The sequence below is a fragment of the Lissotriton helveticus genome, chromosome 11 (genome assembly GCF_964261635.1).
Source record: "Lissotriton helveticus chromosome 11, aLisHel1.1, whole genome shotgun sequence".
NCBI classification, from domain to species: Eukaryota; Metazoa; Chordata; class Amphibia; order Caudata; family Salamandridae; genus Lissotriton; species Lissotriton helveticus.
The window spans coordinates 262,178,041-262,200,882 of record NC_136072.1 but is presented as its reverse complement, the minus strand read 5'-3'; the positions used below and the strand labels follow the sequence as shown (position 1 = coordinate 262,200,882).

Sequence of the window (22,842 nt, the reverse complement as noted above, 5' to 3'; positions counted from 1 at the left end):
GATTTTGAATGTTTCTTGATGCTTTTTGCAGCAGGACCAAACTTTAAGGGCCCAGAACTGGAATTGGCACCACCAGGTAGGTCAGAACTCTCAGCAGTGGAGTTCAAGGATGCTGCAGGTGAAGTCTTTGTGTCCCTGAAACTTTGTAACAGGAGGCAAGCTCTACATAGTGCACTTTCCCAGGGACTTGCGCCTAAATCAAATATGCCAATCATGGATAGCCAGCCAGAATCATAATTTACACAGGGAGCACTTGCACTTTAGCACTGATCGGCAGTGGCAAAGTGCCCACAGTACCTAAACCAGCAAAAATGAAGTCCAGCATACATCAAAATCGTGAGGCAGAGAAAAAGAGGGGAAACCACACCAAGGATGCCAGATCTAACAGAGTATGGGAAATGATTAACACCAAATAGTTTCCAGAATGTAGACTGCACACATGCTTTCTAAACCAAGATTTCTGGTTGCTAGACATCCAAGTGGGGAGCTCACATACTCTTGCAGTGGAAAAGAGGACTTCGTACAGAATGGATGTAGCCCTAAAGAGTTTCTGGAGCAGAGATCCATGGACCATAGATAGCATGCAGGTAGTCTCATTCACAACAGATGACAAAGTTGAACCGAAGGAGAAAGACTTTTTGGCAAGCTTTTAGTATCCTTCATGGCACACATTCACTCATCACATCATCTCCCAGCAACAACACGTTTAACATGCCACACACAGCAGTACATGTGGGGGAAAGGGAAAGTAAGGGAACTGGAGTGACTGCAGTTAAGGTGTTGGTTGTTCATCCACAGTCTTTGGACTACGTACGGCACTGTTTCCAGTCTCTTCACAGTCAGGAATACGGGGAAATTTCACAAGCTTAACTATGGGTGGGGGGGGGTATTACCTTTAGATGTAGCCTCTGAACATGTGAGTCATGGTCTCGACTATTGAATGTTTGCAAAATTATAGTATACATGCAGTGGACACATGTAAATAGCCTCCAGCAGGACAAAAAACATAAGACGGGCCAGAAAAAACTTAAAGGGAATGTTTGGCAAAGCTCTACCACCATGCAATGACATTTGTTCTTACAGTGGATAGCAGCTACATTAAATTTATTGGCTGGGGACATCCAGCTTCTGGATTATAGCAGTTAGCAAATCTGTGTTACGCAAACATTATCATTTAATCGATGTGGGGAAATATTCATTTAAGTCATAGCTTGCAAGATCGAAGAAGAAAATCAAAACTAAGAAATTGAAGGAAAATGCAACTCTGGAGCTCTTTTTAGGTCTCTCCGAGATATATTTTTAGCTGTCTATTGTAGAAGACTTATTGTGAACAACAACAATACTTGAATGGGCAATTGCTTCCCATTGGCTGTCTTTCCGGTCACTCATTTGCTCGCTTCTTAAGCCTTTCCATCCTCTTTTTTCAGTTTTCCCATCCGCTACAGCTTAGCTTCTTTACCATCATTTTAATTAGATTTGATGAGATGAATTGGATCTATCCAAGGCTCACATCAGAGAACTTCTTTTTCTCTGAGCACTCAACGGGAGTGCACATTTTCTTGCTCTCCTCCCTATGTTTTGGTGTACCCCCTCACATCCCAGCGCGCTCCACGTTGCGCTCATTCCTTCTCAGGTGGCCCATAAAAGTGTAGCAACAAGGATAGTTTTTCCAGGTTTGAATGCATAGCACAGGCTGGATTCCATAGGACTGCAGCCTGCCACATGTTGCATGAAACCCCAGGCTTTGCCACACAAAAGCAGCATTTACGGCCCAGGGGGAAGAGTGAGCTGTTGCACTCATTCAGCCTATATGCGAGGCAAGTGTATTTAAATTGAATGGATAGGAGAGTACCCTCTTCATGGAGCACTTGAATGGGTCTCCTGTGTCGCTGTAGCGATCCAATGGCCTTTGCCATTTGTTACAGTTGAGAGTCTTGTGGAAAGTAAATGGTGTGTGTTTTCCTTTAATATCGGGCACTTCTTCAGACTGTTCTTTTAAGTACTCTGTGTAATTTATGATCGATCTTGGGCAAGAAATCTGTTCAGATTTTTCGGTGTACACTTTGAAAAGTAAGTCATGCCGTTTGCAAGGATTGAAGCTATGTAATTCAATGTTCTGTTTTGAGATACCTTAGGATATGATGTTGCTTTCTCCTAGTATTCATTTTCTTTTACCTTTTTGAACAATGCGTTACAAATGAGCACTAGCAAAGCCATAGGCTTAGCAAGCTCAATACAACGGCAAGACCTATCGGCTTTGACAAAGCTTAATTATCAAGCAAAACACTCAACTTGAAGCATACAAAATAAATCGTGCATTTATCAAATTTACTACAAAAAAAAAAAAAATCGCATTACTTTTTCATTCATCAATTCTTCTCACATCCTTATATATAATCAGTTTGTAAAGCATGCACAGAGTAAACAAAACATTTCTCCTGTTCAAGTAAATGTCAGAGAATAATTAAGCAGTACCTCTCTTTGCTTCAAGTTATCAAAAATGGCCTTTGCATACATTGGGACTGCAAATGAGTTCCATTTTTGCTTCTCATCAATGTCTTCAATAATCTAAGCAGAAAAAAAAATTATATTTGCTGTGCACAATCATAACACATTCATGGGCTCTCACATCTTATACAGCAGGACTGAAACGTGCTATAAATTATTCTTTATAGGAGGCATAGTCACTATTTGACGTAGCACATTATAAACAAGTGTGGGAAGCAAAACCATGTTTCAAATAGTTCCTCATAGATTGCGTGCATCCTTGCAAATGAAACAATGAAATGTATTTGCTTCAATATTTTTTTTAAATAAATCGGACACTGCAGTTTTTTATTCCAAAACAATTGTTTTTGGAAATAAAGGACCCGCTCAATTTTTCGCAACAATTGACTTTCGGGTCTATAGCACAGGTACCAACTCAGTAACTTGCATCCTTTCTTGCCAACAAAGTGGTGACCTCCTTCCCGTTCAGAGCTTAGCTTTCTGCGGCGCACATGCATGCTCTCTATACCTTGCCATTTCTTGTAGAAATGGCTCCCTGAACTGTTCTGCTAGTAGCACCCAACACCGATTAGGGGTGGCAGGCTCGAGGGGAAAGAGGATGTAAAAAAAAAAAAAAAAAAAAAAAAAGCGCACCCAGGCTCCACTGACCATACACAGTGATGCAATGCAGGATTGATTGGTCTGAGCGCAGTGGTTCAGACGGGGACTGGGGTATGTTCTTCTCCCAGGCTGTAATGCAGCCTGTATGGAGAACATGCAAAGATCCCATGACTGTTTGGCCAGTCTCAAAGGGCTGGCCAAGCAGTCATTGCACACTTGACTGGGCAAACCACTCCTCCCCTGCTCTGAGAGCAGGGCGACCCACCTGCTAAGCTGCACGGAAACATAACATGATAACTTTGTTATTATCATTTTATATTTCCTTTAATTACACTGCTTAAAAGCAGTGGGGCGTCACTCCTCTGCCTTAGCGGAGGACCCGCCAATGTGTTCTGCACAGGAGCAGAAGGGAACTGTCCGTTTCTGTTTACGGTCTTTTACCCATACATAAACTGTAATGTATAGAAGTTAGTAAATGCTTTGCTGACAGTAAAGCAATACATACTAAACAGATGTACAGCAAATCACAAAAAGGGCTCTTTCTGGTCCAAGAGCTTCATCTCTGCCACATTTGGTGGGATTCTGTCCAGCTTTTCGGGCTGTAGTAGTGCTTAAAATACCTACAGGAAATTGCAAAGTCACATAGCATTTTGGGTTCCTACCTTTTTCTCAGCACTCGCTTGACTAATCATTCCAAAACATTCACAACAGCAGCTGAACTGAGCATCATTCTAATTCTGCAAATTGTGAAGATTCGTCAAACTGCACAGAAGGTAAAAAGGGACCCCCTGAAACTGAGCTTTCCTAGGACAGGGAAATAATATTTTGAGTAGTAACAATTCCTAGGCAACTAAATACCTGTCTAAAATCAGGTTTAACACGCACACTATATGATAAATAGGAACTCAGTGTACTGACAGACAAAAAAGTTAAAGTGTTATTTTATTATTGCATGTTTAAAAAAAACTGAGTAAAAAAAAATCACAATATCAAACACCTATCACAATATATCACTAAAATAATTTTAGTATCAAATCATTAATACAAACAAAGGACACAGGGATCTCAACATCAAACAAACTGCTACAAGGGTTAACAGATCGGAGTAGATAAGATGACAGTCGATACGCGCGTTTCGGCGTAACCAACGCCTTCTTCAGGAGAACCACTTGAGATTTCTGCATGCAATAAAACAAATAACTTGACATTATGCATACGACAAGCACAGTACACTGAGTCTGTTACAAATAAATACATCAGGGTGCATGATACAGGTACGCAGGGGTGTTACAAAAAAGTACTGATTTGGGACATATAACGATTAGGCTCAAAAATAGAAGTGAGAAACAAGAGATAAAAAGCCAAAAATATACAAAGGTAAGAAAGACGTGGCCCGAGAGGGGCCCCCGAAATAGTGATAGAGGTTTATCATATTGTATGTGTTCAACCTGTTTTTAGACAGGTATTTAGTTGCCTAAGAATGGTTACTACTCAAAAGATTCGTCAAACTGCACCAAAGTTATTGGCAAAACAAAAAATGCTTTACCCATGGAACGACATACATACATACATACATTCATACATACATTCCGGCCAATATTTTAGGAAGGTGGGCTTGTGGTCTTGGAAATGTGCATGGCCAGAATTACTTCATCAAAGTCAAGTAAGCATATGTTCCGCCGATATGTATCAGCAGTTCTTAACCTGTGGAGTGCACAGCGAAATAATTGACTTGTATGGATGCATGGCTAAGAGATATATTATTAAGGCAAGGAGAACAACAATCGCATATAGATCCTCATGTGCACTTACTGTGGCTTCTTATGAGGTTTAGTGGCAACCCAATGTGGTGACAATGGAGCAAAGACTGAGAAAATGTGACCATCACTGTGGGGATGTTGTAATTGTACCTAACTGTTCCTATGCCAAACTTTGAATTAATGAATTATCAAGAAAAAATAATGAATGGCAGTTGATTAGAGAAGAGTGATACGATTTATTGTAATCATGGACACTCACCACTAAAAAATAGCTGCTGCAGGAATTGTATTTTAAACAAGTACAGCAAGAGTCGACGCCTAATTGCTGTGTTTTCTCTCCCAATAGAAGTGCATAATGTAGCATAAAAGACCCAATTCCTCTCACATAACGAGTGTGTGAAAGCAAGTATTGAAAAAGGTGTAAGCAAAACGCATTTACCTGCTCAAAATCAAATTAATTTCAACATGGGGAGTGCTTCGTACAGTCCTTTGTTGAATTTTTGTGCATATGAACAAGTCACTTACCTTTGGTAACGATGTATCTATAAGAGACAGATTATAGTCTGATGCCTGGGGTAATTCAAAAGGTAAGGAATTTATAACTAATTGTCTCTTTCAGATATATACATACATACATATATATCATGTATACATACACACACACCTAACTCCCAGACTCCTACTTCTAGTGTCACTACGCTTAATACAGGCTGCATTTACTATGGTCTTCATGTTTGCTGAAGGTTAGAAGTCGCTTTCAACCCTCGCTGCCAAAATGGCTACTAACTAAAATATGCATTTCACCAGACACTGTATCTGTACCAGTGCTTGAGATAAGAGGATTAGTGTCAAAATAATTAGTCAAACAGGACATAACTTGTACATACATTATTAGGAGTCTCTGTTGATCATAAAATGTACATCAGACATCCTTGAATTGAAGATATTTATCTTTATGGAAACCAGTCACAATCTGTGAGCAGGCCTTATTCAACACTGATCAGTACCATTTAAGTAGAGTTCATGCTGTACTCACCTCAATATTCTTGGTAAGAACTTGCCCTTCCTTGGTTTCAACAGGCAACTTGCTTGGTATTACAGATAACAAAAGGAAGGTCCCTGCAATCAAAAGGAGTTTATTAAAATCACAAAACCAAGCCCTTCCTCTCCTGCATGGTTCAAAATGTAAATGTTGTGTTCGTTAAGTGTTTAGTTAGGTTTGCTGGTTAGGGGATAATGCCTGTTAAACCCTTGAAATATTAGATTAAACAAATTAATAGAATATGACGTAAATCGCAAAATTAAGTTTGATGTAAATTGAGTGTTATGGTGGGCGTTTGCAATAAAACACCCCACGCACACCAGGGCAATTATAATGTCCTCCTTGCTCCCCAAAAGCAGCTAATGTTTGGCTTTGCAAAATGACTATGGGCAATACAAAGAAAGTTAAACATTTCAGTAGGACTCAATTTAGACATCTGAAAAATGTGAACTGGCATTGAAAATGTATTCCAGTTTAAATTCCCGATCTCGATATGACAGTTCAACTGACATGTAATAGATGTACAAAGGCACAATATTTAATAAGCTCCTTTTGCTACGTCATTCATTGGATTTGTCGGTTTATTTCGATCCTCCCCTGCCACGAAGACTGATATTTGCGGATCATCTATCCTTCCTCTTTTAAGGCATTGTAATAAATATAAAAATACAAAATTGGTCCACATTATATCTTATTCTTCATCTGCACTGAATTGTTAACATCAAAACCCTGTAGTTCCTTTCTCTTTGTCCGAGGCTCCATGACTGGTTTCATTCTTCCATCAGACATGAAATGAAATGAAAATAGTTTATAAAGTGCGAATCTGCCACTCCAATAGGAGCATCCTGGCGCCGACATGGAAGTGAGTAGTTGTACCAAGGGTTTTTAAATTAAAGAAATACAATGCGTCCGGAGCTCCGAAAATCCAAGATTTAATTCTCCCCTAAATAGAGTTTCAAATTTATGTATTCTCAAATGGGGAGGCAAAAGATTCCAGGCCCTGTGACCTAGTGTGATCAGAGTTTTTCCTCCCCTAGTTTTGCATCTAAACCGGGGAGGTTTAAGAAGGTTGGCTGTTGAAGACCTGAGGGTTCTGGTTGTAGTGTAAGGGGCGAATCTTGACAAAAGGTAGACGGAGCCCAGTTTAAGTGAGTCTCTAAAGGTAATCAGCAGAATCTTAAAAAGTATTTTCTTGTGCAGTGCAAGCCAGTGCAAGGTTTTCAGAGCAGCAGAGGCAGAAAATCTTCGCTGGAGTTTTAAAACCAGTCGTGCTGCCGCATGCTGGACAACCTGAAGTCTTTTTAATACTTGTTTGTTGGCTCCTGCCAGGAGACCATTACAGTAGTCCAACCATGCTAATATTAAGGCCACCGCTACTGATTTTCTTGGTGCGAGGGGGAGAAAGTCGAATACATTTTTTTATTGACTTTATAAGATTAAAACAAGTCTCTGCGACCTTTAGTGCATGAGGTATAAAACTGAGGGCGGAATCAAACTGTACCCCTAAGTTTCTTGCCGTCTTAACCATTTCTGGCGAGGGTGTCGTATCCTCTGGCCACCATTCTTCTGGCAAAAAAGAAACTTCTTTGCCTATGACATGTAGTCATGATCCTTAATTATTGCTTAGCCAGTATTGGCAACTGATTTGGTCCCATTGCAGCAATAACTCCAGGATCTCCTCTCTAGAAATCGTGTGGTTACTTTCCCTCCGTCTTCCTAAATCTCCATCTGCTTTTCGGGGCATGTCTTAGCTGTCTATTTCCTATTATGATACCTTGCATGTCAAGTGAAATTTAAGCCTATCTCCTACCACTGCGATACCAAAGGGTATCCTGGCTGATGAGGGCTGAAAGCCCGAAACCGGTCCTAGGATGCTTGTTTCCAGTCCAGGGAGGACCTGGCTTGGCAGTTCGGGCTGGACTGTTCCCATGGGGCACAGGGTTAAGACTGACTTGCATATGGCTGGGTTTAAACTGGAATGGCATGATGAGCAAATAAAATATGTATTTAGGCCAGATCTCTGTACTGGGGTGAATGTATGACATGGTTTTGCATTCTGTCCATCAACAGTTGTTTTGGCATATCTCCTAATATTGGCATATTGGTTGCATAACCAGTACGTGGGAAGTGAAACCAAATATTTTGCTTAGCAAACACATTCACACTGGAAAATTGGTAACGAGGCACTTATTAATTAAAACATGTACACATTATATTTCTTAGGTCAACACATCCCATTTTCCTATTTAAGAAAGCATCGTAAAAACTAGGACATTGGAACATTACATACGCACAAAAATAAATAAAAAATACAATTTGAAATATAACCTTAAAAAAGTATTTGTTTTTACGCATAATAAAGAGTTTAGTGGGGTTTGAGTGTTTCTACCAGTAATATTTGACAACATGATTAATGTAGTTTTGCTACAGTATTAGTTAATCGTATTGTAACTTTTGTATGAATCGGTAAATATAAGCTGACCACCATACATTGGAATGCCTCCGTACATCGATTGGTATAGAGAAGGATGCTTTACACGTTAACACCAAGGGTTTCTTCTACATACTGTTTGATACCGAGTTAGCATCACAAGAAGCGATTCAGCATGATTAAGAACTTGCTTCATAATTTCTCTACATATGACGTGCTTTTTTCTTATCATTTTGGCCACCTAGAGTAATTAGATACCTTTTGAACAGTGAGCCGTGGAAATCCTTGCATGCATCTCAACTCTTATTAGGGCAGTATTCCATCTTTCGTCACGTATGTGCAACTACAGACTGGCACAAACCATATACAAATACAACTTCACCTCTCTCATGAAGACACAAACCCGCAAAATAGGAATACAAACAACCCAGACTTCTTCCTGCCTTGTTGTGCCTCACTGGCAAGGTACAACCACCCTAGTTCTTCTAGCACAGTGAGCTTGAGAGTCAAATCTTTGCACACCAAAGGTAATTAAAAAATGTTTTAAAAAAAGAATATATTTTTTGCCATAGGTTTCAGGCAGTTTATAGTTAGGAATTATCATTTAAAAAACCTTTGAAATTCACTGAAAAAACCATAGGTTTTAGGGGTGTTATAGTTAGCTGGACATTTTACTCATACAAAACCATTGAAATTCCTCTGTTATAGTTAGTTGTACTAAGTATAACTTGCACGCCCGCAATGCTGTTACATATTACATCATTCATGACATGGTCAGTGACATCACTGATGACATCTCAAATGACATCACTGATGACATCATCCACGTGAAAATCGGATGCACCTCATCACACCCTAATATAAAATCCAGTGAATGTGGTTTGGTTTGATATATATATATATATATAGGAATCTGCATTGAAGCCTGAGTGGATGTAGAAGTGTCTTGATGGAGTATTTACTACTTCTATGATTGTGTAAGTGAGTAGTTTAAAGTGTGTCACTAAATATATGGGATAATGATTTAACTGTGAATATTTGTTTCACTCTGTCTTGTTGTGTACACTACTGCATAAGTAGGTTACTAGGTATGTGAAACTATATAAGTTTTTAATTAGTTGAGAGTATTTGTATGAGAGAGTGAATGTGTGTGTGTAGTTGGACCGAAGGCGTGTAACTGTCTAAAGATGTGTAAATAGTTGATTAAGTACATTTATAAGGTTAAGACTATGTAAAAACAGTTGTTTTGGGTGAATGAATCTATATGGGTGTGTTGAGTAAATATATTTCTCAATGATATATGTGCAACAAAGTAGAAATCTAAAAGGCAATGTATGTGACAGTTGTATATAAATAAGTATACATAAGACTCAGTGATTGTATGAGTGACTGTATGGAAACTGTATACTTGTAATAGTGATTTTATAACACTAAGTATGAGTTATCTATATGAATAAATAAAGTGGTGTTTGTATAAGTGTGTAGCTTAGTAAATGTAAGTATGATCAATTGTTTGTATAAGTGGGTAGAATGACTACATAAGTGAATAGGGTGTGTGCTGGTGTTTAATGTCTATGTAGGTGTATAAGTATATTTAATAGTGTTCTATTGATCTTTGTAAGCATGTACGAGTGAATCTCTAGGCAAGTGTTTAGAGGGTTTGTAGATCTAGGAATCACTAAGTGGGTTTCTAGAAAATTGGATTGGTGTGTCGATGGATTCAAATATGGTACTCTGTATTTTACAGTGAGCGATGAAAGGTTATACTAGTGTATGATGAGCTGTATCAGACTGTCACCTGGATGATATCATCAGTGATGTAATTTGAGATGTCATCAGTGATGTCACTGATCATGTCATGAATGATGTAATATGTGACATCATCAGCAGTGCATTGCGGGCGCGCGAGTTATACTTGGTACAACTAACAATACAGAGGAATTTCAATGGTTTTGTAGGAGTAAAATGTTCAGCTAACTATAACACCCCTGAAACCTATAGTTTTTCAGTGAATTTCTAAGGTTTTTTAAAAGATAATTCCTTAGTATAACCTAATAATTGTATGTGTATTTACCAATATATATTTCGAGTTTTGTAAAAAAAGGAATCTGAAATTAGTATATTTCCACATTTATTTTACTGATAAATATGCACTCATGGTGGAAAGACTGACCGTTTCTACTACCGTAAACACTCCTAGATGATAAACTACACAACCTTTATATTAAAAATGTGCAAGTTTTCTTATACAAGGATATATATTGCCCTTTAAGGCTGTTTACTAAAAGTCTTTTATTGTTTTTACCCTTTTACAACGCTAGACCTATTGTCCTACTATTCATCATTGACCGCATTTACAAACGCTCAAAAACTAACCCAATTTCCGTATTTATCCACACTTTACAATAAATAGAGAGAGGAAAATACTTTTGTCTGTATTTATCTGTAAAAATCAATAAAAACATAAATCAAGGAGCCCTTCTTATAATTTAAGAATATTCTCAACTTAATTAGAAGTAATTAACATATAAGTGTGGTAAAAGTATGACGCAGCACCTATAATACCCGACTTTCAACAACAGCGTTCACGGTTCGATTCCTAAGTCCATCAGCATCTTAGCCCACCACTATCTCACTGTAGGTAACACCTTGCTTAATTTTCCCAACGCCCCAAACACTGGCACACCTTTCCGAGGGTAACTTTACAAATGCTGACTTTTTTTTTTTATTACAAAGCATAGTGATAACAAATATTATGTTATTTTCTTTCTTCTATTGTAAATGATGTTTTTTTTACATCTTCTACTTAGATGTTTTTAATCATGAAAATGCAAAGAACACAGTTTACCGGGTAACACTTTTTAAACTCTCCAAAGTATATAGATAATAAGGGCCTTATACGTGTTACTATGGAAATCAAAACCTTTACAGCTTCACCGATTGTAACTTTTCCCATCACGTGCACAAGTAAAACAGTTAAAACGTGAGCACGTGTAAACTGTAAAACGTGACAACTAAATAAGTGGACCCGAATCCAACTACCATTGACTACTAAACAACCAAAAACTATATAAACCACACCTATTGTGCGATTCGTTTTGTTTTTGCAAGTTATTTCTGCTTCGCCAATCTGTGATCCAGGTTCCCCTTTCTAGCACCGGATTCTTGTTTTGGGTCAACAAACATAATCGGGAGTTGTGAGTGGTTTCATTATAGCATAGTAGATGGGAATAATTTGTGGCTATTTGTCAATATTTAAACATTTATATCTAGAAAAAAGTGTTATTGCAGGTTTTTCCCTTTTTTTCTGTAACGTCAGCAGCTTGTTTTCAGAAACCGATAGATTATAACAAACATTGCTCCTTTTCTGGCTCCTTTCAGCCTATATATTGTGACTTTCTATATTATAATATTGTCACTGTACATCGCTTCAGAGGTGTTGGTGACCCGTCGGCACAGACACTAAACATTTACAATCAATGTCACCACCTTCCAGTTGTTAGTGTGTTTTCCCCTAGGGATTATATACTGTTAATACGTATATTATAATATTAACAGTTATACTAAATCTCAGTGGAGTTCATGACCAGTCGTCACAAAGAGTAAAGATATAAGCAACGTCACCAGCTTCTAGTTTTTAGTTTGTTCCCCCCTTTTGATCATATACTGTAAATACATATTTTATCATTTTCACAGTCATGATCTCAGAGGAGTTTATGACCTGTTTCCACGAAGATTAAACTTTTTGACCTCCCGGAGAAAAGAAGCTCATAAAATCATTACAGCTCGAAAGTATTTTGTTATGGATGTTCTGTTAAATAGATAACTTTATTTTCCTTTTCTTTTTATTGTAACTATGGTATCAATCGTTATATTGTAATAGATTGTCCTATTGTTACAGAAGAGGAATATGAGATTGTTTGTCTCCATCTGTAATACAGATTAGGAAACATTAGAACATACTTGATCAGATATTTTTTTCAGGGGGCATATTTTACGAAATTGCAGAAGAAAAAATATAGCTTTCATACATACTTTGTTACTTTAAATATTTGATAAACCCTACATTTCTGAATGTTATTTTCTAATTTCTGTTCGGCTCATTTGCGGTTCCTATTCACCTTCTCCCTAAAGAATATATAGGACCAGTTCTGTATATTATAATAGTACCATCCTATATATTCTTAAGTGAGTATGTGATTTGTTAGCGGAACAGTGTGCGACCTCTAAGCACTACAACAGAACATTCCTGAATTCTACAGAATACAAATTTAATTTTTTTTAAAAACACCGCAATACACTAATTTTTCCGCCGTGATTTGTACACCACATGGCAATATAAATGGCCCTTATAACATATAAAAACAATTATTACCTTTATAATCCCTGTCCATCACCTTGTGACCACTGTACAGAGTTAATAGTGTTTCTAACCTCCCCTCTAATACTTTCTTTTCCCATACTCCTTTGGAAGTATGTCACAAAATCACTGACAACAGTGAACCATCCCCACCCAATAAGGAGCAAACTTGTACTCAAAACACTTTAGCCAATAAAATGTGCATGTTGTTCCGCAGAGGAGGAAGGAATAACTGCCACAACTTCTACTTTTAATGCTTCATAGCCAATGAACATTAAGCTTCGTAAGGTCCCGCTTGAAACACGTTACCCAATGAAATGCCCCTAATACATCGCGAAGAGTGAAGGAATCGCTGACAACACTTCTACTTTCAACAGTTTACAGTCAATCAACATTAAGCTTGGGAAAGTCCTCCTTGGAGCACGTCAGCAAATCAGATGTCCCTCCTACTCCGTAGAGCGGAAGTGAATGAGATACTTCTACTTTTAATAGTTTGCACCCAATAAACATTAAGCTTATTGTTGGAACACCATAGCCAATTAAACATTAAAATATGCTCCACGCACACATACAGAACAAGCTGTCCTACATATCAATACATTTCCTGTAACAAAGTGACTATCCGTAACAAAGGTGAACATTGCCTAATAAATAAACATTATTCCACATTATATTAAAGAAAAGCCGCAATAAGCCGCATTTTTGTTTTCCCAATATAATTTACACAGCCTACTGCACCCTCTCCCAACATTAGTGAAGCCCTGGGACTGTTGGTACCCCAGAGAACCCCCGCTATTATTTTTATTATATTTTCCACTGACTTCTTCTATGACTAACGGTTCCTATGGAAAACTTAATACTCCAGCACAGTAACTGCTTCTATTAGCAACATAGTGTGGTGAACTTCTAACCTCTGTGCTCACTTAAGTGTTCCATGAACTGATACTATGGTAACAGGCAGTAAGCAGTTTAGGGGTCGGGTTGAAAGGTACTGGCTGTACAGAAACAGTTCTATTTACCCAGGATCCTCTACATGACAGAAAGGAAAGCAAAGTAAGACAGAACACTGTGTAGCAGATTTACAAGCCCCTTGAGACACTTTCGCGTCACTTTTCCCCATCTTAAAAATGATGCAACAGTAACACAATGAACTTGTAAATCTGTCCCTATAGCACATTACCAGCAAAAGAAGTGCACAACCCTTTCAATTCTTTATCGATCACAATTAGACAGTGTTGCTTCAACATTCACAATGCACTTCAAAAAATACTTCCTGCCCATTTAAAATGGGAGACAAGATTGTCGACATTACAAAACTTAAGGGCACATTTACAAACAAGGCATTAAAATTGTCGTCGCTTTAACGGCTGCAACCTACAACAAAAATGCCGAAAATGGACTTCAAAATCCTTTGTTATCTTACCGGAAGATCTTCTCAACATTGCTGTTTGCTATGCAACAGTGAGAGCCACCCCCCAGAGCAATTAAAAAAATGGATGGAGTGGGCCCCCTCTCCAAAATTAGAAGTGGACGGGCCTCAATGACCCCCCTCAAGCTCCAGAATCCACCACCCCTGGGGCTTTCTGTAATGTGGAAGGGAGGCTGCGTGGCCCTCTGCCTGGAGCCCCTCGAGGGCCCTGGGGACCTCCACCCCCCCCCCAGAGATGGCTCCTGCAGTGTCCCGGGGTGCCTACCCCCAGGACACTGCTGTTTGCTATGAGAGGGCAGGAGTCTCGAGGCTTCTGCCCTCCCATAATAATCTTGGTTTGCATTTTGAAAGTCAGAGCACTGAAATCTGTTCTCACTTTCAAAATCCAAACCAGATTTCTTTTCCACATGCAAGTTAGCATCTCCCCATGTGGAAAAGCAATGCCGGCCCCAGAAGGACGCTGGTAACCAGCGGGACTGTGGGGGCATTGTGGCTCCCCCCAGAGTCCCCAACATTTTTTATAAGACCCGGGGATAGGGTCCATGGGGATATTAGAAATTACTGATAGGGGCTATTTTTTTATGGTAAAATTCAAAGTCCCGCACCCAGCACAGCACTTAGTGCCGCCTCCTGGTGTGCACGCACTGGATGCACGACTCATAATTTGTAGGGTGCGCGACTCCAGCGCCTTCGGTGCACAACTTCTACTTGTTTGGGAGCCAGCATTACTTTTCAACATGGGGAGCTACTAACATGCAGCTCCCCATGTGGAAAAGCAATCTGATCTAGATTTTGACAGACAGAACAGATTTCCTTGCTATGGGAGGGCGGGATGGACACCCCGGGACACTGCAGGAGCTGGCCCTCCCATAATACATAAGGCCCCGGGGAGTGGTGGTCCCCGGGGCTTTGGAGACCTTGCAGCCCCTCCCCAACCATTGTTTTTGTAGCCTCGGGGGGTAACGGGCCCTCGAGTGCTCCAGGAGGGGGGCCATGCAGTCCCCCTCCCACAATACATAAAGCCCCGGTGGAGGTTCCTGCAGCTTTGGGGACCTTGGACCCCTCCCCTCACCATTTTTTTTTAGCCTCAGGGGATGACAATCCCCAGGGATGGCGGGGCCCGGAAAATGTAATAATATTGCCCCCGGTATTTAGCCCCCCGGGGACTAATTATAAAAAAAGCTCAGTTTAATTTCATTTATTTTAAGGCAGAGTCCGCGCACCCTACATGCACCTACCGGGTCTTTTTAAATAAAAGATTGTGGGCCCTGGGGGTCCTTTTGGGACTCCCTAAGCAGGTCTAGAGGGTAAAATTATTTCCACCCTGCCCCCTTACTACATTTTGCACACATATTCCACTGACTTCCTCAGCCTCGCTTCTACCGAGCCACAAAGTGACTGCCAACAGTTCCTGGTTTCGTATGTTGACAACCACTTGACAGCCAATTAGCATTCAGCGCATGATCGGAAGATCCACTGCGCCCATAGATATATAAATGATTTTAACTGTGATTTTCTCAAACTACTGAACAGATTGACACCATTTAAGCAAAAGACACAAGTCTGAATGGAGGACTACCTACCTTGCCAAATTTGGCGTAATTCCTTTCAGCAGTTCGGGCTGTAGCTGTGGCTAAAAGGTCCTATGGGAAACTGCATGGGGAAAACACGTTTTGGGACCCCCCCCCCTTTTTTCTCAGCCCCCACTGGACGAATCACCATGAAACTTTCAGGATAGGAGGGGACCAAAGCTGGCCAAAAGTTTGGAAAATTTTGCAAAGATTCATCAATCGGCGCCAAAGTTATTGGGAATAGAATGTTGCGGATTTCCTATGGCTAATAGGTCCTAACAATAACTGCCTACTGGCGACCGCCAGTAGGTAATAGATATATACACACACACACACACACACACACACATATATGAATGAGAGTCCCAAAAACAAAACTAAAAAAACAACTAAAGCCATAAGTTGGTAGCACCACTTTTGTTCTCTTTGATGTGCCTTTAACTGTGTCAGATCTTTCCCCACACTTGAATATGCCCCAAACTATATAAAAGAAAATAAATTGGAGAGGGGACTCTAGTCACACCCAATCCTATTGCGGATTGAGTTTGTCCTTAATTTGGAAATACATTTTTAATTTTTTTTTTAAGTATTCAAGTGGACCCTCCCCGCCGTTCCACGTCAATGTTTAATATTTTCAATTGTTTTAACTGTTAACCTAAAGGTCATGTGATCAGCAGGCTCAGGTCCTTGGTGGTTGGGAAGGACAACTGATCTATTTCAGCCACCTGCAGAAAAGCTAAGTTGCTGCCATGTTTCCATCTCATTTATTACTTGGGAGTGACGAAGAATGGCTGGGCTTCTCCACTCGTGTGCTCATTCGCTACATTCTACATACAGATGAAATCTATAGCACTATTAATGAAGACATGTTTATAAATATTTAGAAAGTACACTGCAACCCAATTCAATTCATAAAGCTTTATTCGGAACGTTAAAAAACATGTCCATAAAAGCACATACATTTACTGATACAAGCATTTCTTTAAAAGGGAAAAGAAAAACACATGATACATATATTATCCAGAGGGGGATGGAATAAATATTTAAAAAAGTTTAAAAACACATACTTTTCCTTGCGCTAATTGATTTAAGCAAAAATGTAGCAGTAAAAAAGCAAATGTCCTGGTTGTGCAAATTAAAAAGCAGTTTCATAGAGTCCGTGATTGTTCTCACTCCAAATCTTTTCAACATTGGCTTTAAATAAAGTTTCCGTAATTCACTATACAATTTGCATGATAAAAGAAAGTGCTTAGTGCTCTGTTCCGTTTTATTATCACAAGCGCAGGGTCCTGTAAGATGCAATTTAATATCTGGGCACGCAACAAGATAATGTACTGTTCCCATCCTCATTCTGGTTAGTACAAACTGATGCGAAACTCTGGTTACCTGCGACAAGTACGGATGAAATCCGGTAAAATCGTTCATGCTATTGTACAGTATACATGTGGATAATTTAGAATCCTCAAGACAATGCCTTTCATTGCAATGATTCAAGAAAGTTATTTTCATATTTAATTTGGAGATATCGGAGGCACTGTATGGATCATTGATCACATTAAGTCCATAGATCTTTAGGAAGCATTCAATAATGTATCTGATCCACGGGATTTTAAGATGCTGGTCCAAAGAAAGGCAATCCTCAATAATAGCTCTGTTCAATGAGGTGCCATCGCTCAACCAAATAGAGCGCCACAATAGTAGTGGTCTCAACAAAATCATGTCATTTAAGGGTTGAGACCCTGTTTCCTTGTGAACCAAGGTGTTGGAGGTAGATTTGGGTAAACACAGGAGTCTTTTCAGGAAGTTATTCTCTTCTACCTGAAGGCTCCCCGCTGGTGACACACCCCATACACCTGCCCCATATAGGGCTACAGAAAGACATCTAGATTGATACATTTTTAACATGTCTTTAATGGGTCTACTACCCAGCTTCTTGGCAAATACAAAAACCCCATTAGCGCTCCTGATCATCTTTGTTTGCAACCCAATTGGGTATCCTGGCACTGTAAAAAAGGTCCGAAAGTTTGGCAGGGTTGCAGAGAAACAAAGATATGCTAAAGTATAATTTTTTTGCCATGAACAAAATGGAATGACCACCAATACTGGATGACTTGCAGGGTCGGATTGGTAAGGCAGGTACTCCGGCAATGGCCGAGAGGCAGATATCGAAGTTCAAGCTGTGGGCTGCTTTTTTGGCAGCCTGGGGGCCGATTTGGGCAGTGTCTGGTGTGTTCAGATGGGGCCAGTGGCCCAGGGAGGCCCCGAATGGGCTTCCTGGAGGCAGATGGGCATCAATTACCTCCCTTTTATCAACGGGCAGAGGGATCACTCCCTTTCTCTCCATGGGCCGGCCAATTAATGTGTGCATACTGAGCAGTGGCAGTGGGCCTTAGCAGAAGTGGCCTAACTTGTTTTCAGGTGTTTATAAACTTTGCTGAAGCAGGGTTTTGAGGAAAGGCAATGTGCAAATGTGGGCCACCTATTATTTTTTTTAGCATGCCTGGGCCGATCTCTAATCTCAATCCAACCCTGATGACTTGCCTTGGTATATGACCAGGAGTGCATGAGATGATTATCTGAGGTGAAAGGATGCGGCCTAACAGCTAGGGCGGTCAACCTCAAATCTGGAAAACCAGGTTCCACACTCAGCAATGACGTTTAACATCCTGTGATTCTGGGCAAATCACTTATCTCTCTGTGCCCAACAAAAATGAAAGTGTTGTGTAAAATGCACGGGTACTTGTGCAAAGCTCTGATACCCAATACCTTCTGGTTAAGTTTGCGCTATATAAAACTCCGAAGGCAAAAATAAATCTAAATGTAGTGTCAGATGTGAGGTCAATGAGGCTAGGCAGCTGTTACACAAGGGATTTCAGGGAAAACACTTTTTAAAGGTGAGCCATTTATGAAAAGTTGGCCAACGCAATAAATATAAAATGGGAGCAAAATCCAAACATGAGCCTCATTTAACAGGTGTGAATAATCTCCAGCTGGTCATCGAGTTTCTTCAGAAACCTCAAATAAAGAGCATTGCCAAAGTCAAGATGATGGAAATGGTGTTTTGTACAACTTCGTCAAGAGAAGAGAGAACAAGGGATCCATATATGGCCAAGGCCATCAGCAATCAACATTGGAAGCAGCCACCTTGTTCACAGAGGAGCAAACGAAGGGGCACTCCAGATAATGTTCCACAAGAACAAATGAGGGGAGGCAACGGCAAGGGAGCAGAGACAAAGGACCATGTTGAAGGACTTTGAGCTGGAACAAGAATGTGGAGCCTTTCGAACTTCAATGTAAGTGCAAATTTTGTGATGTTGAGAAAAAAGTAGAATTTTTAATTCTGCTAAATTTAAAGAGTTTTTTTATTCACATACCTTTGTTGAGAAGTTTTGTAAAAAAACAAAAAACACAAAATACTACAACTGTCCATTTCGAATATCAATTTTAAACACTTAAAAAAATCCAGTTCTCAAAGCTGTACTAGCTGCATTTGTAAACCTTCACTTTTATGGGCATTTCATAGGCTTTCCTTTCTTACCTCCTCACATCTCCACATCAGAAAACATTTTAATCTCATTTCAGTTACATTTCTACCCCTCTTGGTACGCTAGGCTGCGGATTTATCAACTTAAAAACAAAGCACCCCTCGGTTTGAAACGAGTAATAAAAACGAAATTATATATTTATATATATTTTTTTTTAACGGAGTTTTATACAGCGTGAACTGTCCCGGTATCGGGTATCAGAGCGATTTACGTAGCACCAGTTGCGTTAAATGTGGACACGTTCATTTTTGTTAGTCACGGAGAGATTAAGTAATTTGCCCAGAATCACAGGATGTTCAGCGTAGTTGCTGAGACTCGAACCCGGTTCCCCAGATTCGAGGTCGCCCGCCCCAGCGGTTACGCCAACTCCTCTCCCCACAGGTTCCAAATTCCAGCATGCTAGCTCTCTCAAATTACACCAGGGTTATTATATTAAAATGCATAGCTATTGACGGATGTGCCTGCACAGTATATGTACATGGAACATATAGTGAAAGGTGCTTTTTCAAGTCAAGAAATCGTTTTGTCACACTATGAAACCTCTAAAGGAGAAATAATAGGGTGAAAATTCCGTTAATTAGAAACATTTTCAACTTACACATTTCTTTTAGCACACGGCTTGTCGACAGTCTTCACACTTTTCAAACATTTTTTTCTTTTTTCAGCCAGTTTTTGACATTTTGATTTCTCCTTTTGAAACTGGAAAATTATTAAAGCAAACCATAATCAGTTACTGTGACTACTCCCAAACATACATTTGCTTTGAAAACCAGAACTTCGACTTTGTTATCTTTGAGTATTGAAAGACAACTTACCGAGAGCATTTGTCATCTAATATATATGTAAGGTTTTAGATTTGTGGATCAAATAGTAAATATTCACATGATGACGTTTCCTTTCCTCAATACCATGGATGGACTTCTGATATTGGGCTGGAAAATGTAATCAATGCCATATATACGTAAGGACCCTTGAGCCTACGAACACTGGGAAAAACGGCTAAAATGTAATTTAATAGTTTAAAATGTAAACTATTAGATAATACTACATGCCAAGATAGAACTAAACCAGGTTGTTGTTTTAGAGGAAAATATTTCGTGAATTGTTTCTTGCCTCACAGCACATATTCAGTACACAGATGTTAGACCCATAGAAGGGTGATTAACTTTGACCGGTGTGTATCCAGTCTGGTAGTTAATATAGGGACTGTTTTTTGTCTGTTCACTCTTCTGTATGGTCATAAGAAAACCACCTGGACCTTCATTATCAGTGGCCTAAATAATTCCAGGATGTGTGGTCACTACTTTTACTGCACATGTCTGAATTAGAAGTTTGGGGGTACTGTTCTTCTGCAGTTTTCCCTGATACATTTTGCCAGGTCACACCTTCGAAAATGTATCCGGGGTGGGAGGGAGCGGGGAAATCGGGCAGGGAAGGGGTGGCAGAGTAATGGCTGAATATTACTGGAATATGCAGCTTTTGGGACAGTAAGCACCAATAGCCATACATTATTACCCATTAGTAGGGACAAAGTCATAATTAGGAGTCTTTTAATCGGACCCTATACATTTCAACCCACACAGCCAATAAATATTAGCCCAAACACAAGTCCACTAGTAGGGAGAGCATTAGAATCACAGAAGATAATAAAGACTTGACTTATCATCCACTGCGGTACTACCACTCAGTTGGTTCTATTCACATATTTTAAATGAGGACCAAGTAGCTCCTATTGCAAAAATGGTAGGAGACCACTGCTCTAAAGGACAGAATAGTGTTTCTTATAATGCTGGGGATTTCAGGTGTGACTATGCTCAGTATTTTTAAGGGAGCGGTTATTAAATTGATAATATATGATATAGATAGCCACACACATGGTATACCTTCATTGCATCTTTATGAAAATGAGCAAAAAAATAAAACTTTGAAGACAGGAGACACAACCTCTCTCCTGTAGGGTAATAATGATCAACCAACATCGAAAAACTGTCTGCTGCTGTATGATAGTTTTTATCTGCGTCACCTATGCTACAATCTTCCGTATGGGCAGTTCCTTTGACTCCGGCGGAACTGCACCAACCTTACTGATTACAAGAAACAAGACTCGGATCTAAAATCGAAGCTCTCCCATCCAGAGTACCCGGCACCCATCATAGACAGAGCAATGAAGTGGGCGCACAATAATAACAGGGAGGCTCTATTAGAAGACAAAGTTCCCAAAGATCCAGATGCCAGACCCATCTGCGTAACTACCTATAACACCCATTCCAACAAAATATCAAAGATTGTGAACAAATATTGGAGAATCCTTACCTGTGGTGACCTACACTTGGACAAACCTTTGTACGCACACAAAAGAGGCAGGAACCTTAAGGACATGCTGGTCCACACACAACCACGCATAGGCACAGCCACACAAACAAACAATCCCACTCACCATCGGTCCAGGGCCACCATCCCTGTGGCAATTGCAGCGCATGCCACCCAACCAAAAAGAGTAGATGGAGGAAATTCCAGAATGGCAGTGAGTGGAAGGAGAGGAAGTTCACCAACTGTAACAGTCGGAACGTCGTGTACATGATCACTTGCCCCTGTGGGCTTGAATACATTGGCATGATGTCACAGCAAGCCAAAATTCGAATCAGCGAACATAAAAGTAATGTTCGATGTAAAAAAAACACCATGAAAATTGCGTCACATCACTTGCCTGAAACCCACACAGTAGATGACCTACAGTGGACAATCAGAGCAATTACCATCAGAAATTGGCCTCTTAGAGAAAGAACAGCGCTGGGTTTTCCGCCTAGGCACCAATGTCACTGAGCTTAATGACAATATCCCTTGGAACCAGTTTACCTAAGCAAAGTAACCATTAGATACCACCCGCCCTTTCTGTGCAGTGAAGTGGATTGTGGGCACTAGGTGTCATTTAGCCCCTTGGGATGTATTATCTACCTCATACATCCTTCAGCCACGTAAATCCATGGAGACTGAGGGGTTTAGCTGACATTATCCCCATGTGCCTTTTTCCATAATTATTTTGAATAAGCAAACACCCCCCCCCTTTCTATAAACCATACTTTTAAGTGACTAAGAATGCCCCCAAATTAGTGGAAGGAACACCAGCGGTGTTCTTTTACTTTGCTTGCATAGGGGGATTATCAATAGGACCAGCTTTTCGGGCACCAAACTGGGCACTTCACTTTTGATAGCTTTGACTGCGCACAGCTAGGGGGTCTAGTTTCAAGACCATTTGGCCCGCATCACGCACACTTTTAAGGGCCTATCCTCACAAGAGGGTGTATTTTTTCACAGCGCAGCTGCAGTCTGTTAAGGAAGCAAGCTAACCATACCCCCGCTTTCAGTTCCAGGTCTGTGACTCACCGGAACCGAGCATGATTGGGGCACATACCGTTCCACACGTATGCCTTACGAGGGGCGGGAACACTTAGGCAATTAAGGAGTATAAATACTGTACCCTGCCGACTCAACCACCACGGAGCCGCGGAAGGGACGTTTGTAGGGGGTAGTACCGCTACTCATGTAAGCACGGCATAGCCATTTCAGCAGGATCACGATCACTCAAAACAAGTGAG

At 40.1% G+C, this 22,842-nt stretch overlaps 1 protein-coding gene across 1 annotated transcript in view; it reads right to left on the bottom strand.

Moving 5' to 3' along the window:
* The window catches only part of LOC144790776 (G2/mitotic-specific cyclin-B3-like), a 336,268-nt gene that overhangs the window by 196,073 nt on the left and 117,353 nt on the right, over window positions 1-22,842 (bottom strand). Inside the window, exons 4-7 of the mRNA XM_078665471.1 lie at window positions 19,845-19,945; window positions 16,662-16,681; window positions 5,905-5,987; window positions 2,476-2,568 (exon numbers count right to left, since the gene is read on the bottom strand). Of these exons, the coding sequence (XP_078521597.1) occupies window positions 2,476-2,568; window positions 5,905-5,987; window positions 16,662-16,681; window positions 19,845-19,945 (297 nt within the window). The remainder of the gene's footprint in view (window positions 1-2,475; window positions 2,569-5,904; window positions 5,988-16,661; window positions 16,682-19,844; window positions 19,946-22,842) is intronic.